Consider the following 16,151-nt stretch of genomic DNA (forward strand, 5'->3'; position numbering starts at 1 on the left):
AAGGCTATCCCATCTAGTCTGAACCGACAGAAGGCCAACTGTGGCACAAATCACTGAAAATTTGTATGATGGTTATGGGAGGAATTTATCACACAGAGCATTGTACCCTGCTGCGCATGGGGCTGCGTAGCCGCAGACTGGTCAGAGTGCCCATGATGACCCCTGTCCATCATCGAAAGAGCCACCCCCAGTGCTGAACCTTCTTCCCATGGGTATGAGGCCGACCTGCCTGGTGATTTGGGGAGTTCAATGGGCGCAGTCTCGCCCGGTAAATCCCTGCGGACCTCCCGTTCCCCAGTACGCTCGTTTGCCACCGTTGAGTTCCGAAATAAGACCAGCTCACCTAATGGCCAGCTTAATGCCTCTTTAGGGGCTCACGAGCAGAATGAGTTCTTGATCGCTGCATTGGAGAATACAATGGCGATGTTGTACTCTGAGGACTCAACTGGGCTGCCACCTTTGGGTCTGCACGCCCAGTCTGAGGCAGATGCAGAGCTGACCGCTATGCTTACCCGTGCCGCCGCGAGTGTTGGGTTAGACTGGAACATTCTGTCCTCTCCTGAGCCTTCGCAGCTAGATGATTGGTTCCTGGGTTCAGGGCGCACGGCCATTGTTGCAGGTCCAGGTACTCCCCTTCATGGCAATGGTATTCCATCTATGGCAGTGGTCTCTTTCAGCAGGATAATTCACCCTGTCACACTGCACGCACTGTTCGGGAATGGTTTTACGAACATGATGAAGAGTTCAAGATGTTGCCCTGGCCCCCAAATTCCCCAGACCAACAAGTCTGATCCAAAGTGGCTCCACCTTAAAACTAACTGGATCTGCTACTAATGTCTTGGTGCCAGATTCCATAGAATGCTTTCAGGGGTCTCGCAGAGTCCATGCCTCGGTGGGTCTAACTGAATATTAGGTATTTGGTCAAAATGTTTTGGCTCATCAATGTATATTAGTAAAGTGTTATGCACACAAAACATATATTTGTAAAACATGATAATTTTCTACCCTAGTTCTGTCCCCCTATCAGAAATGCTCGGTGTTGTTGCTGCTTCTCCATTAAGACTTAATAGTAAATGTTGTTGTGTTGGCGGTCAGATGCACATATCTACCACAATGTGACATCACAATGTGGATGCTTGTTTTCAACAAATGCTCTTTTTGCAGTTAGGAGGAAGTTTTGATTTCTGAAACTTATAGTATGTTTTTATAGTACAATGATGTGGCATGGGGGGTGTGGTCGTGTGTCGGTCTGCGGGCGAGAGAGAGAGTGGTAAGGCTTGTCACCTGGGTTTTAATAACCTCTAACACCTGTGTCTTGTTATAGTGATACGGAGAGAGACATTTAAGGAACGCCAAATGTCGAGAGGGGGAGAGAGTGAATGCATGAAACACGACAGCCAGAGAGTGGAGACCTGTGCCCTGTTGTGTACAATTATAACGACGGTTACCGTTGTATCTGTGTCGAAGTACGGAAATTAAAGATACTAACCTTGAACCTGCCTCATTGTCTTTTCCCCCTGAATCGTATCTCAATGGTAACCACTGGATATTTGTGAATGTCACCATGCACACACCTCACCCTCACCAATTTATCTCTATCCAATGCCCCGCCTTGCACCAAGCGTTGGTGGATCGAGGTTTGAGAGCAACCTGTATCCACCAAAGCTTGATGTGTATCCCCTTCACCCTTACCGGTATCGCGATACATTCCTGCCCGATCGAGGCGGCCTGTGGAGCGTCGGGGATTCGAACCAGTGTCCCCACCTCCATCACTGGACACCGCTCCTGGCTATGTCCGGCTTCCCGCAGCTCCAACAGACCGGCCCAGGTCTTCCTTCCGCACTCGTGGGGCGGGCTCGCCAGCCTGGGTAGAATAGCAGGAGAGAGACAGGGGGGTTTGAAGGGGCAGAAAAGGGAAAGGGTCCTCTGGACCGGGGTCGGGGTCTAGGTGGGCCTCCCCACCTCACGAAGAGCGGAACTGGGCGGGATTGAGGGGAGCGGGGAGAAGGGGAGGGAACAGTATGCACAGGGGGTGGAGAGAGGGAGAGAGAGGGAGGTGATACTGCCTCGCCGTCTCCTGGGAGCGCCGCCATGTAGTCCTCTGCCAGCTGGACGGCTCCATCCAACGGCGCCGGGCGGTGGCACTGGACCCACTCCGACATGCCTCGGGAAGCTGGGAGGCGAACTGCTCCAGTACGACCATGTCGACCACTTCCACGGCGTCGCGGGTTCCCCCACCAGCAGCCATTTCCGGCAGGCGTCACGTAGCTGTTGCGCAAAGCGCAAGCGGGCGCCGTCCTTCCCAGCTTAACAAGCGGAACAACTGTCGATTCTGCTCGAGGTGCGACCGACCCGTTGCTGGATGGCTTTTTCAGGTGGCTATAGTCCAGGAGGCTGGCGGGAAGTTGTTGTGCTGCCAGCTGCACCTCCCGAAAGTAGGGGCAGTAGGCGGACCGCCCACTGCTCGGGAGGCCACCTCCATACCTCCGCCGTTTTTCGAACAGGTCGAGGAAGGCCTCCGGATCATCGCTGGCCCCATTTTCGCGAGGGCAAGCGGTGGGGTGGGCACCGAGGAGGACGCAGCACCAGCCCCTCTCCGGTGATCAGGCTCCATGGCGCTTGCCGGTCTTCGGCTTGTGCCTGGAGCAAGACTTGGAAGCGTTGCTCTTGCTCCTGGCGAACCTCCAAGAGGGCATGGTGTTGTGTCTGCTGGATGCTGGTGAGGGCGTTGATGACTTCGGCCAGTGGTGAAGGCTCCATAGCGGCACTCTCCTCCAAACCCGGGTTCTCGGCACCACTGTAAACTGGTTTGGTTGGGGCGATGAGGAGTCAGGAGACAATGAGGCAGGTTCAAGTTTAGTATCTTTAATTTCCGTACTTCGACACAGATACAACAGTAACCGTCGTTATAATTGTACACAACAGGGCACAGGTCTCCACTCTCTGGCTGTCGTGTTTCATGCATTCACTCTCTCCCCCTCTCGACATTTGGCGTTCCTTAAATGTCTCTCTCCGTATCACTATAACAAGACACAGGTGTTAGAGGTAATTAAAACCCAGGTGACAAGCCTTACCGCTCTCTCTCTCGCCCGCAGACCGACACACGACCACGCCCCCCATGCCACAAATGACCTCAAAATATCAAGGAAAATTGTATTCTTCAACTCATGACCCCTTTAAATGAATCAGTTGAATTGGTTCACAAAACCGTCTAAATTATTTGTTCACAAATCAGTTTTGTTCACAAATATCTTTTCCACTTGGATGGTTGTAATTTATTCACATGTACAAATACTGCTCTTAAGTTTGACTTATTACACAAAACTTTTGTCTGCCATGTCCTGACCCCCTTCCCTCTTCTATCTCTCTCTATTTTGGTCTGTATTATCCTGTCAAATAACAGCAAAAAGTAAAAAAAATACTATAAAAATAAATCACAATTCACTGTAAAAGTGCATGGATGTCTAAAAGCCATATTCCCTGCCATATGAAATACCACAGGTTGGTTTCATCCCATAATTTTGGAACAGAGGTAGACAGAGAGAAAAAGCCAAGAGTCAGAGGCTGAAAGAATGTGTCCTTTCGTGGGTGGAGGTCCCTGCTCCAGCCGCCCCCTCACTCCTCTCCACCGTGCCCTTGTTCACATCATATCTGTCCCCTGCTGATAGATGATCTCATTTGCAGTAAATCTGTTTGTGTTTGAGACAGAAATGCCAGAGCTCTCTCTCTCTCCACTGACTGCACACTGCTCCACCCCTACTGTGCCTAAAGCCATAAAATATGAACCGCATTTAAACGCAGTTTAAGGAAGCATTACTATAATGCACAAAAGTACTGCACATTGACCTTACAATCATACTAAAATCTAAAAATATGACAAACTGTTCCTCAACTGGACCATAATGACAATCCACAGAAATACTATTTGGTCAATCTTTCACGAAAACATGTGCAGATTACAAAAAATAGACTTCATTGTCTTAAAGCAAAATATAATTTGGATTAAAGTATGAATTTGAAATATATTCTTGAGAGGTCTCCCAATAATGCACAAAACAAATGCCCATAAACGTTTACATTTAATGTGAAGTTCCTCATGTTACTAAGAATTGCATCATGTAAGACATGCAATAAAGAACAACATGGTGCACCCTCTGGAATACATCAGAATTTTCCATCAGTGATTACAAATGTTGTGCATATGTGCACTGCAATGCTGGTAAGAGAACAGCATGCACCACTGGAGCACACAGGAGCGCGAAGCGCTCACGGTTACTCTGTTTCAACGCAACAGGAATGTGTACAACACCCAGTATCCATGCAGCCTCAGAAAATGCTGCCGCCCTGGTCGCCTCTCTCATTTAATATGAATTGTGATCTTGTGAAGGACTTTTGAGCAGCTCCATGTGCTTAACCCTTTAAGCTCTACCCTTTTTTCCCCCTGATTTTTCAGATTTGACATGATTTATCTCATTAAAATTAGGTTATTCTGGAAAACTTTTTTCCCAATCATGTGTTGATATGACAAAGCAATCAAAAGTTGTAGCATTACAAAAATTATTTATCCTATTGGGGTGTGCAGTGGAGCCAGTCTGTTCATATGACAAAATTATCTGTATCTTTATCTGTATTCGGATAGAACCGGGTGTGGAGTATTACTCATATTAATCAAATATGCCTTGTACGTGCATTTTAATAATAATATCCTAATAATATTAATAATAATAATAATAATAATAATAATAATATACAATTATCATTTAAAAATTTTTCTTATTTTTTATGTATTTGTTCTTACCAGATGAAGATGAAGTTATAGGCTACGTTAACTGTGGAATTTGTTATGGTTTCTCCTGGTATTTCAGATATTAATATCTGCATGAGACAGATATTTTGTTTGTCTCTGCATGTATAACAACATTATTCAGGAGGCAAGAGGTGTCAAGCAAAATGTGAAATGTCAAGCACAAATTTTTGCAGTGAATAATAAATAGAATTTCAAACATTAAAAGAAATTAAAATAAAATCAATATAGCCTACAAACAGGTGAAAGTTCCACAGGTCTATCAGGAATTTTTAAAATAGGACACCATTATTTAGATAATAATAATAACAATAACAATAATACAGTTATATTTATATAGCGCCTTACCAGATTTAAAGAACACGTAACATTTTCAAATTTAGCACAGTTTAAAGAAGAAGAAGTAGTTTAACTTAAGGGACGAATAGATGATGTGAAATCATCTATTCAGGTCAGGAGTTAAACATCACGCTAAGGTTTAGACTATAAATAAATAAATGGGAATCATGTGTGAAATATTAACATAGACATTTCAAGACGTGGAAAGTGTATATGATGTTGTATCTTAGTTAATGTTACACTTAAGCTCCAGAAGCGCACAATTTCATCGAGAGCGCCCCATCTCATCTGAAATAACAACATGCGCATTTTCGTTCATAAGGTTTACACTTTAGTAATATTGGCAGCACATATTCATAAATTTGTTGTAATTTTAGATATGTTTATATAAAATGTCACTTTATACTTGTGCTTTTTGGATAATCAGTCAAATGAATATTTTTTTATATTATTCGGATGAATCCGTTATTTGTATATAAGTCATTATCTGTACCTTTCCAAATAAGGTATTTTTTGGGCACATTCCTATTATCCTATTTTTCAAAAACGTCTCCAAGTGTCCAAAAGCCTCTCCAAATAAATGAAAAATAATAATTGTACATAAGAACTAATAGCATAACAACTAAAGGTATGCTCTCTCTCCAAAGCATGCAGGCATGAGATCTCATTCAGTTCCATTCTGAGTCATTTGAGCCATCATTGAGTCTATATTATGTACTGGGCACCATCTCCTGGTGGCCATATGAACGATCCTCTCTGCCCATATTTGTATGACTCCCACCTCTGGTTGCAGCAATCTGAATCCTAATACGGTTGGTTTAGCATTCCATGATGCTGGACAATGTACTACATAACCTCAGATGAAGTCATCTGATCTAGGAAAGCGAACATGTTTTTAGCCAGATAGCCCATTATGTGCCATGTGCACACTGTGCTACATGTGGATTGTCTAATGATCTCTACATCCAAATAAATTGTTGTTGAATGTTTTAACAGGAATCCCCTCCTCTAAGTAACAGTATGAGATATTTTATGTTCTGTTTACTTTTCGTGAAGTTATAAGCTGAAATGTGGCTTATAAGCAACACCTGTTTATATATGGCATGTACTGTATGACAAAGACATTTATATTTCTCGCTACATTTTTGTCTGTGAGGAAAAACAAATAGGCTTGTTGTATTCTACTCTTTGAGAGCTTTCCAAAAACATTTTGATCAGTTTGATGTGTTTATCGATTACAATAATAGGTACAGTGCAAAGTTTTTAATAAATTATCAAAATGGAACACTTCTGATTTATCTACAGTTTTCAAAGCAATTGTTCAGTTTTGGTCATAATGCCTATATGCATTGTAAAGTACAGCTTCTAAGCTTTAAAATGTTACCTTTATTGTGTTGGTCAAGACTGTAGTTATTCATATTTTGATAATCGTTTTTTTTCTTGGTGGGGCCACTTAAAGTGATAATGAAACCTCATTACAATAATCTTAATGTCACAGTGTAAAAATGGCAGACTGATACTGTATATTCTCTAACTTTTTTAGTCCCCATTAATTCATGATGAGTCTCTCTGGTTCCAGGTGAAGTGGCTCCAACACATCTTCAGTGTAGTGTAGCCTCTACGGGTCAATGACTTCTGTCTTCAGCGAAATCTCTCCCAAAACATCTCAGATTCATATGCTTTTCTTACAGGAAGAGCCATGTATAGTCTGGGAACTAAAGATAAATGGCTTTCAACTGCCACTTTCACTGCTTTATGTTAAGAGTAATTAATACAGTCCATTGAAACTGCAATACATATATCAAATAAAAATCTACTGTTGAGTGCTCACAATAATCTATTGATCATCAAGAATCCTTTTTGCTCCTTATTTAGATATTATAGACAAAACTGCAACACAAAGTTATGCAGTGCAACTGGTGTCCAGTGGTAACAAGACCAATCATAAACCAGTCAGAACCTGCCTTAGGAATAAAGTACTTAAAACAATGCTGGATGGATTGTAAGCTCAGCGGAGTATCACATGTATTTCTAAAGCCATAGGTTTCAAATAACAAGCATCTTGATGAGTTAAGTCAAATAGTATTAAATTATATTGTGACAGGGCAGAGGGCGGGGCCGGGTCGTGATTATACACACCTGGTCCCTTATCAAGCTAATTAAGCCTCCGAGAGGGATAAAGGACGATTGCGGACAGTGGTGCGACGAGAGAGAGATCGTTTACGGACATGTCCGTCATGTTTGTATGTGTGTGTGTGTGTGTGTGTGTGTGTGTGTGTGTGTGTGTGAGTGTGTGTGCCGTCTGCAGGGGGACGGAGGAGCCCAGCTGCCTGGAAATGTAGGAACGGCCACCGACCGCGAGAGGGGAGGGGCTCGCTGCCGACTGCCTGGAGTGGGAGAACCGCTGCCAGGGGCGGGGGAGACCCCTTCTGTTCCCCGAGAATGCGGCAGGGCATTCCGTCCGCCAGCTTAGGGCATGCACTCCCCCAGGGAAAGAGGGGGTGGGTGGGGGGGGGGGGGGGTGTACGTCATGCTGGAGGCTCCCCTGCCTGAGAGAACGAGGGAGGAATGTGACAGGGCTGAGGGCGGGGCCGGGTCGTGATTATACACCCCCGGTCCCTTATCAGGCTAATAAAGGCCGATTGCGGACGGTGGTGCGATGAGAGAGAGATCGTTTACAGACATGTCCGTCATGTGTGTGTGTTTGTCTTTTGTTTAAGTTAATCATTAATATATTGTTTATATCGCCAGGCCGGCTCTCGCCTCCTCCTTTTCATTGAACTCCTTTACATATATGTATATTTTTTAAATTATAGTGCACACCAGGTGCATTTTCCAATATTCAGAATATTAAATAGAACCTGAAAAAAAAACAAATTAATTGTGCAATCAGGAGTTATAAGGGTGTGTTGGCTACACTGGGCCCATTTCAAAGAAGTCCCCTATGCACACTTTTATTCTGATTCCTGGAAATAAAGTTAACAAGCATTTAAAGCCTGTATAGACACTTCAACACAATTAAAGTTTCTACAACACCATTAATGATCACTTCAATGAAACAAAGTTATCTTTGCCTTTCAGGGTCTGAGCAGAACTTCACACAGGGCTGTCCATTCTCAACATTCTTATTTGTCATTAGTTGCTTCCCTTTTAGAACTATAAATATCCTTAATTAGCATCTCCCATAGATCCCCCCTCCCCATCACCAGCAGACTAAACCACCAAGCCATCACTTCATCCCTACATTCTCTTCTTGTAGCATCATGGTTACTGCTTAGTAAGTGCTAAAACACAAGGCACTATATAAACTGAGGCTCGGCTGTCTACTAGCCACATTCTACCTTTTTGCAGTGGTTTCTACAGCATCTTATCTTTTGTATTTTTTGCATTTCTAATTATGTAATTGGCTGGAACATTCAATACCTATCAAATACTCTTCAGAGGTTCTTCTTTTTCGTCTTTAGATTTTATTTTTCAATTTTCTCGCAATGGCAGATGCTATGAAGTCCTCATCTAGGCCCCAATATTGTCAAGAAGTTTCCTGGTATCCTCAGAGCTACAGATGGCCCAGTGTAATCTTTAACCAACACTTTGGCCTAGCACCCTTATTGAACCCCAGAGACCTTAGCTGGATTGAAGACATCATCAGAAGGCTGGGGACATCTGCCTGGCCTGGGTACTTGCGAACAACTGTTCTCAGTCCCTTTACTCAGGCCCCAGGACAGAAAATCTCCAAGCTGCACAGAGAAATGAGTGGAGGGATGTCGGAAGTGGCTGGTGAGACCTGCAAGTGGAAAATAAGTTTGGATGTCAATCACTTTGCTCCCTCCGAAATTACGGCAAAAATACAGGGTGGATTCTTGGAAATTGCAGGTATGAGTGACATTTTTTTTTTTTTTTTTGGTGACTACTAATAAAATAGTATGCAGTAATGAGGGCATGCATTTATAATTGTAATAATTAAATGTTCCATCCATCCATCCATCCATCCATCCATCCATCCATCCATCCATCGTCAACCGCTTATCCTGTGTACAAGGTCACGGGGGGCTGGAGCCTATCCCAGCTAACATTGGGCGAAAGGCGGGGGACACCCTGGACAGGTCGCCAGTCCATCGCAGGGCCACACATAGACAGACATCCACTCACACTCACCTCCACATCCACACCCAGGGCAATTTTTTTGGAGACACCAATTAACCTAGCCTGCATGTCTTTTGGATGGTGGGAGGAAGCCAGAGTACCCGGAGAGAACCCAAGCAGACACGGGGAGAACATGCAAACTCCACACAGAAAGGCCGGGGCAACCGTCCTTCTTGCTGTGAGGCGACAGTGCTAACCGCTGCACCACCGTGCCGCGTATTATTTAAACTAAATAAAATTTAATATCTTTGAGTTATTGATCTAAATACATATACTCTCTCTATATATGTATATTAAGGACGTATAAATAAATATGGTATTTTATTGTATCGCCCACTATACAATACCATATGTATCGTATGATACATAAACAAACACATTATATTGTAATTAATAACAAGCAACGCAACACTGAGAGCTGCAAAAGCAGTCTCCGCCCCGGAGAGGCTGAACTGAGCGCTCACAGGACAACAGATCTGCAGTACAGAGGTGAGAAGATCGATGGCAAATGCCAAGTAGATTGTAATGGTACAGCTTGTCAAATTTATCTTATTCAAAAATCTGAGAATGGAAGAAACATGAGACTTAATATTCTTCTGGGGTTGACATCGAAATGTAAATAGTTATAAGTAAAACACTTGCACAAATGCTATAAGCCGGTAATAACAGCGGTAAAGTTTACATGCAAAGTTAAACAGGATAAGAGGGTAAAAAATTACGTGTGCCGATCGGTTTTTGCTAAAGCCGCTAAATAATATTGGATTATGTACATATTCGTAAAACCAGAGGTCAGGTTCCTCTCTAGTTTTTTTTTTTCACTACTAAATAACATTGAAAGAATTTTTCTTGCTTCAGTCACTTTAGCTCGCTCTCTGGGGGTTTTAAGATATTAAGGTACTCAAGTGACATTTCACCCCACGCTTCCTGAAGCACTTGCCATAGATGTGGCTGTCTTGTCGGCCACTTCTCATGCACCTTACAGTCTAGCTGATCCCACAAAAGCTCAATGGGGATAAGATCCATAACACTCTTTTCCAGTTATCTGTTGTCCAATGCCTGTGTTTCTTTGCCCACTCTAACCATTTCTGTTTAATTTTCTGTTTCAAATGTGGCTTTTTCTTTGCAATTCTCATCATAAGGCCTGCACCCCTGAGTCTTCTCTTTACTGTTGTACATGAAACGTGTTGAGCGGGTAGAATTCAATGAAGCTGTCAGCTGAGGACATGTGAGGCATCAATTTCTCAAACTAGAGACTCTGATGAACTTGTCCTCTTGATTAGTTGTACATCTGGCCTTCCACATCTCTTTCTATCCTTATTGGAGCCAGTTATCCTTTGTTTTTGAAGACTGTAGTGTACAAATCTTCAGGTTATTGGCAATTCCAAGCATTGTATAGCCTTTTTTTGTGTGTGCAATTTATGACCTAATATTGAGTTGAATATTAAGACATGCCAGTCTATTGCATACAGTGGCTCAAAAACAAAAACTCAAAAACAAACACAAAGACAATGTTAAGCTTCATTTAATTAACCAAATAGCTTTCAACTGTGTTTAATATAATGGCAAGTGATTTTCTAGTACCAAATTAACAAGATATCATGATTACTCAAGGATAAGTGTGTCAAATATGTCTATATTTGATCAAAAATTACTTTTTTCATTGGTGTTGTTTTTTACATCAGTAATGTCCTGACTATACTTTGTGATCAGTTGAATGCCACTTTGGTGAATTAAAGGACCAATTTCCATCCGAAACAGTAAAATCTGTACATTATTCCAAACTTTTGGCCACCAGTGTATAAAAATGCTGTATATATATATATACACACCGATCAGCCACAACATTAAAACCACCTGCCGCCAACACAGCACAACCCGCATTTATTATATAGATATATAATATCTATAGCATGCTATTCTTCTCACCACAATTGTACCGAGTGGTTATCAGAGTTACCGTACACTTCGTCAGTTCAAACTAGTCTGGCCATTCTCTGCTGATCTCTCTCATCAACAAGGCATTTACATCCACAGAACTGCCTCTCACTGAATGTTTTTTGTTTTTGGAACATTCTGGGTAAATTCTAGAGAATGTTGTGTGAGAAAATCCCAGGAGATCAGCAGTTACAGAAATACTCAAATCAGCATATCTGTGACTCCAGTCCGGTCTCCTAAGCAACCAAATTGGCCTGGTTGCTAGGGTAGGGTAGAGTCACATGGGGTAACCTCCTCATGGTCGCGATTAGTGGTTCTCGCTCTCAATGGTTTGTGTGTTAATTTGTGGGTGGATCGCGGAGAGTAGCATGTGGAGACTCTACATGCGGAGTCTCCACGGTTTCATGCACAACGAGCCATGTGATAAGAAGCGGAGGCAACTGAGACTTGTCCTCCACCCGCTGGATTGAGGTGAGTAACCGCGCCACCACGAGAACCTACTAAGTACTGGGAATTGGGCATTCTAAATTGGGAGAAAAAGGGATAAAAAAAATATCAGCCTATCTGGCACCAACAATCATCCTTGCGATTATCCAATCAGCCAATCGTGTGGCAGCAGTGCAGTGCATAACATCATGCAGACACACACACACACACACACACACACACACACACACACACACACACACACACACACACACATATTTACATATATATTGTTAAAGGAATAGTTCACCCAAAAATAATATTGGCATAATTTATTTACCCTATCCACATATTTCCTGAGCGATTCAGACTTATTTAAGTGTTATTTGGAATAAAAATTAATTTCACGCTCAACTTGTGAAGTAATTGGCTGTCATAACAACTCATAACAAATGTTGGACCATCGCTTCATTTCATATCCATACTCAGGTGAGACACTGTAAAAAAAAAGATCAACTCAACTCTGTGAAGTATTGGCACTATAGCGCTACATGTTTTTTTTTGGACAATTTCTACAAATACAATACTTTATCCGCTATAAATGCTAGAATATATGCAGGTGAAAACACTGGAGACCAGAAATTGAAAACAGGTGAATAATGGAACACTTCCACATTCAGGGAAAATGAGGATTGTTGTTCCAGTTCTCTTTCTTCCACACAAAGGGTGATTTTAGGCAGAATGTTGGGGATTGACAGCCTGAGTTACCATTTACTTACAATGAAAGTTACAAAGTTGTAAATTTACTTATAACGAAAATAATAAAATTGAATGGTGACATGCTGCCTGGTTTGGAACAACATACAGGTGAGCAAATTATGACAGAATGTTCATTTTAAAGTGAACTATCCTTTTAATCTCTTTGATCAATAGGAAAGCATGAGGAGAGACAAGATGAGCATGGCTACATTGCTAGATGTTTTACAAGAAAATACAGGTAAGTGCAATGTAACATTTTTTTGGGAGTTGTTTGTTACATTTAGCAGCATAAAATTGTGACAAATTGTCATGCAGCTACCATTCAATAAAACTGATGTTTTTTTGCCATTTCCTAAGGCTTCCAGTTGGCGTAGATGCTGAAAATGTCCAGTCACTTGTTTCTGTGGATGGCATTCTTACTGTGGAAGCACCATTAATCAGCATTCCCTTCCCTGCTGATGTCATTATCCCCATCCAGGTATTGATTGGTCCTGGCAGCAGTTTCATTTTTAAACATAGAATAAACTTATTAAGAAAAAGAGCTCAAAATGATATACTGATATACTAAATGCCGATACTGCACTATAGGCTTTTAGGCTTCCAAGGCTCACCGTAAAAGAAATAGAAGAGGGCGGCATTGATTGCACTTGCTTATCGTTTATTAAAGGACATTTTAGAGGGATTTTCATGGTTACAATTAAAGGGCTGGACAATATATTGAATATTAACAATATAGTCACGATGATTTTGCTGACGATATAAAATTCAGGACAAAAAGGCAAAAGCTGTGTCCCAAATGACACACTATACACTTACAAAAAGTACTATGCACTCAGCAATGTAGTGTGTGAATTTTCAAAGTGTAGTTTTGTCCCAAATGGAACACTTAACATTTTTGTACTACACAGAAGCATTTGCCATTTAAAAACGATTTGCCGATATAAAACTATTGCTTTTAGGTTGTTCAATATAAGTATAGAAACAATGTATTTTACATTTATTGCAAAATAGCCTGATATGTACAAATATCTAAGTAGTTTAAGGGTGAAGGAAGACCTACTTGTGGTCGCTCCGAGCCAAGTTTCACGGGTTTTGTTGGATGCCGTTCCCTGATTGGTCGAACTTTCTCTGCTGTACCTTGGGTAATGTAGTTGTTTACCCTGAATTCCAATATCAAACTCGATTTTTAAACAATGAAGTTGAGATAACGTAGACGGATGGCTTCAACTGAAGCATATACCATTGATGAACAACCTCGGAACTCATGATAGGTCTGTGTTATATTTGTATGTTTTTGTTTATATTTTTTTGGTGGGATCCCCCCCTTTCACCCAATTTGGAATGCCCAATTCCCAATGTGCTTTTAAGTTTTCGTGGTCGCATAGTGACTCAACTCAATCCGGGTGGTGGAGGATGAATCCCAGCTGTCTCCGCGATCTTATCACGTGGCTTGTTGAGTGCGTTGCCACAGAGACATATTATGTGTGGAGGCTTCACGCCATCCACCACGGCATCCACACTCAACTCACCACACACACCCACTGAGTATGAACCACATTATAGCGACCATGAGGAGATTACCCCATGTGACTCTACCTTCCCTAGCAATTTGGTTGCTTAGGAGACCTGGCTGGAGTAACTCAGCACACTCTGGGATTTGAACTAGTGAACTAGCGAACTCCAGGGGTGGTAGCCAGCATCTTTACCCCTGAGCTGAAATCAGTTTTTCTATGGGATAAATGAATGGGATTTTTACTTCCGGAACCAGACTGTTACGGTCTATTCCAAACATTAGTAACCGCTACAAGTTATTATTTGAATCTACAAACATGCACAATATAACAGAGTAGATGAAACCTTTTCACCTGATGCGGGACATTGTGAAGGACACGCAACACTTGCCGAGTCAAAATAAAAGCTCCAGATGAAAGTGACATGTCAAAATTAAAGCTCCACCTTGTTCACTCACAAAAAAGTTTTCAGTAAAAAATGCTTTTTATTAAGCAACAATGTATCATTGTAAATAAAATATAAATGTGCATATAATTGTAAATGATTAGATCTAATTATCCCTTGTGTTAATTTAGTGAAAAACTGTAAGAAAACATGCCTTTGTTTTTAAATAGATTTTTATTCGTTGCCCTTAATACATTAAATCTGCTAGGCTACAATGGCTGTTTGGATGAAACGATGGTTCCTCTGATTAAAAAACAAACAAACTTTTGAGATATTTCAGAACAAATACATAATTATCAAGATATATATCGAATATCGTCATTAGGTTGAACACTGTCCATCAAAGACAATGTCAAACGTCACTCTGGTGCATGATTACAATGGAAAACAATTCAAAATAAAAAACAACGTTGATGTAAATACATGTTCAGTGTGAACGTTCCCTTATTCACATGACACAGCACTAGCTGAAGTTAGTTGAAGTTAGTTTTTGCGACCAGCACTTTGTTTGTTCTCTGTATTCTAATGTATCCTGATACTGTTTTACTGAGGGAGAAACTGCTCCAAATGATTCAGTGAGTCGAATTGGATGAATCGGACTGAACTGTTTGCTAATCCGTTTGGCCAAATTCACTGTAAAAATACGAAATCAAAAGAATAATTTATTCACAAATTGGGCATCGGCACGTCTAATTTAACACTGCCGACAAAAAAATGTGTGACTCGCCATACAATATAAGATGTACACATAGTGTGTACAGTTGTACAGCTGCTGGCACCATTGATTAAAATATGTGATGCTTACTGTCAGTCATAGTAAAATGGCACCATTATTATCATTATTGAAACCGATAAATAGATACTTTTGTAGGAAATCCAAAGGTAAACATTGCCCATACATCCAGCAGTTCCTAATTGGTTTTCCATTAAATACGAGCTAGCTATGCCCTGTAAACGTCAGCTGCCGAAGTCAGTTTATAAATTAATCACCCTGCAATTCCAATTACTAGGCTCATAATTGTTCAAATAACCAACAGAGATTAAGTACAAGTACTTATTCTCCCTCAGGGGATGTGTGGCCTTTTTGCACAACCCAGAAAATGTATAATTTTGTGTATAGTGGCCCTGGCATTTTAGGGTCTTGATGTGGCATTTTAAGCTCTTGACTTCGTTTGAAAATAGTTTCACATTTGCCACAGGTGGAGGCACACACCATTGGTGGAAAACAACAGAATGGTGACAAGCCCCAAGATAGTGTTGAAGCCGAGGAGAAACCAGAGTCATTTGAGACCTCAACTGTACCTGGAGAACATCTCGAAGATGCTCAGGAACCTGAGGGATGTCCTGCAGACCAGAAAACTGTATCTGATTCTACCAATCATGAAGCAGACCCATCTGGAGAACCACCAGCTCAATCCATCACAGAGCCAGCACCAGGTACATTGGAGTCTGGAAGACTTGAGGTTGAAGAATCCAGAGATATCATTGAAGAAGGAGTATTTCAAGAGGAAGTTGAAGACATCGAGAAAGCCAGAGAGGAAGTCCATGAGTTTGCAGACAAGCCCCAGGCTCAAGAAACTCCAGATACAGTCATCTCGGAGCAAGCAGAGCAGGCAGAGATTATCCAGAATGAGCAGCCCCTGGAGCTGAAGGGTGAAGGTTATACAGACCCTGCTGTGACAGAAGATGAGCAGTCAACCTTTGGGCAAACCCAAGAGGTGTTCGACCCTCAGCTGGTGCTCCAAAAGGAAATGGATGTAGCGCACATGAAAGTGACCAAGTAGGATTC

The 16,151-nt window shown here is 41.8% G+C and overlaps 1 protein-coding gene across 1 annotated transcript; it reads left to right on the top strand.

Annotated features, from left to right (window-relative positions):
• Positions 1 to 8,631: 8,631 nt before the first annotated feature.
• si:dkey-1k23.3 (heat shock protein 67B1) lies at positions 8,632 to 16,146 on the top strand. The gene is made up of 4 exons (XM_052100004.1): positions 8,632 to 9,016; positions 12,581 to 12,644; positions 12,764 to 12,947; positions 15,562 to 16,146. Exons 1-4 carry the CDS (start codon positions 8,632 to 8,634, stop codon positions 16,144 to 16,146), a joined length of 1,218 nt encoding a protein of 405 aa, XP_051955964.1.
• Positions 16,147 to 16,151: the final 5 nt, after the last annotated feature.

This window comes from Xyrauchen texanus, chromosome 3, assembly GCF_025860055.1.
Source record: "Xyrauchen texanus isolate HMW12.3.18 chromosome 3, RBS_HiC_50CHRs, whole genome shotgun sequence".
NCBI lineage: Eukaryota > Metazoa > Chordata > Actinopteri > Cypriniformes > Catostomidae > Xyrauchen > Xyrauchen texanus.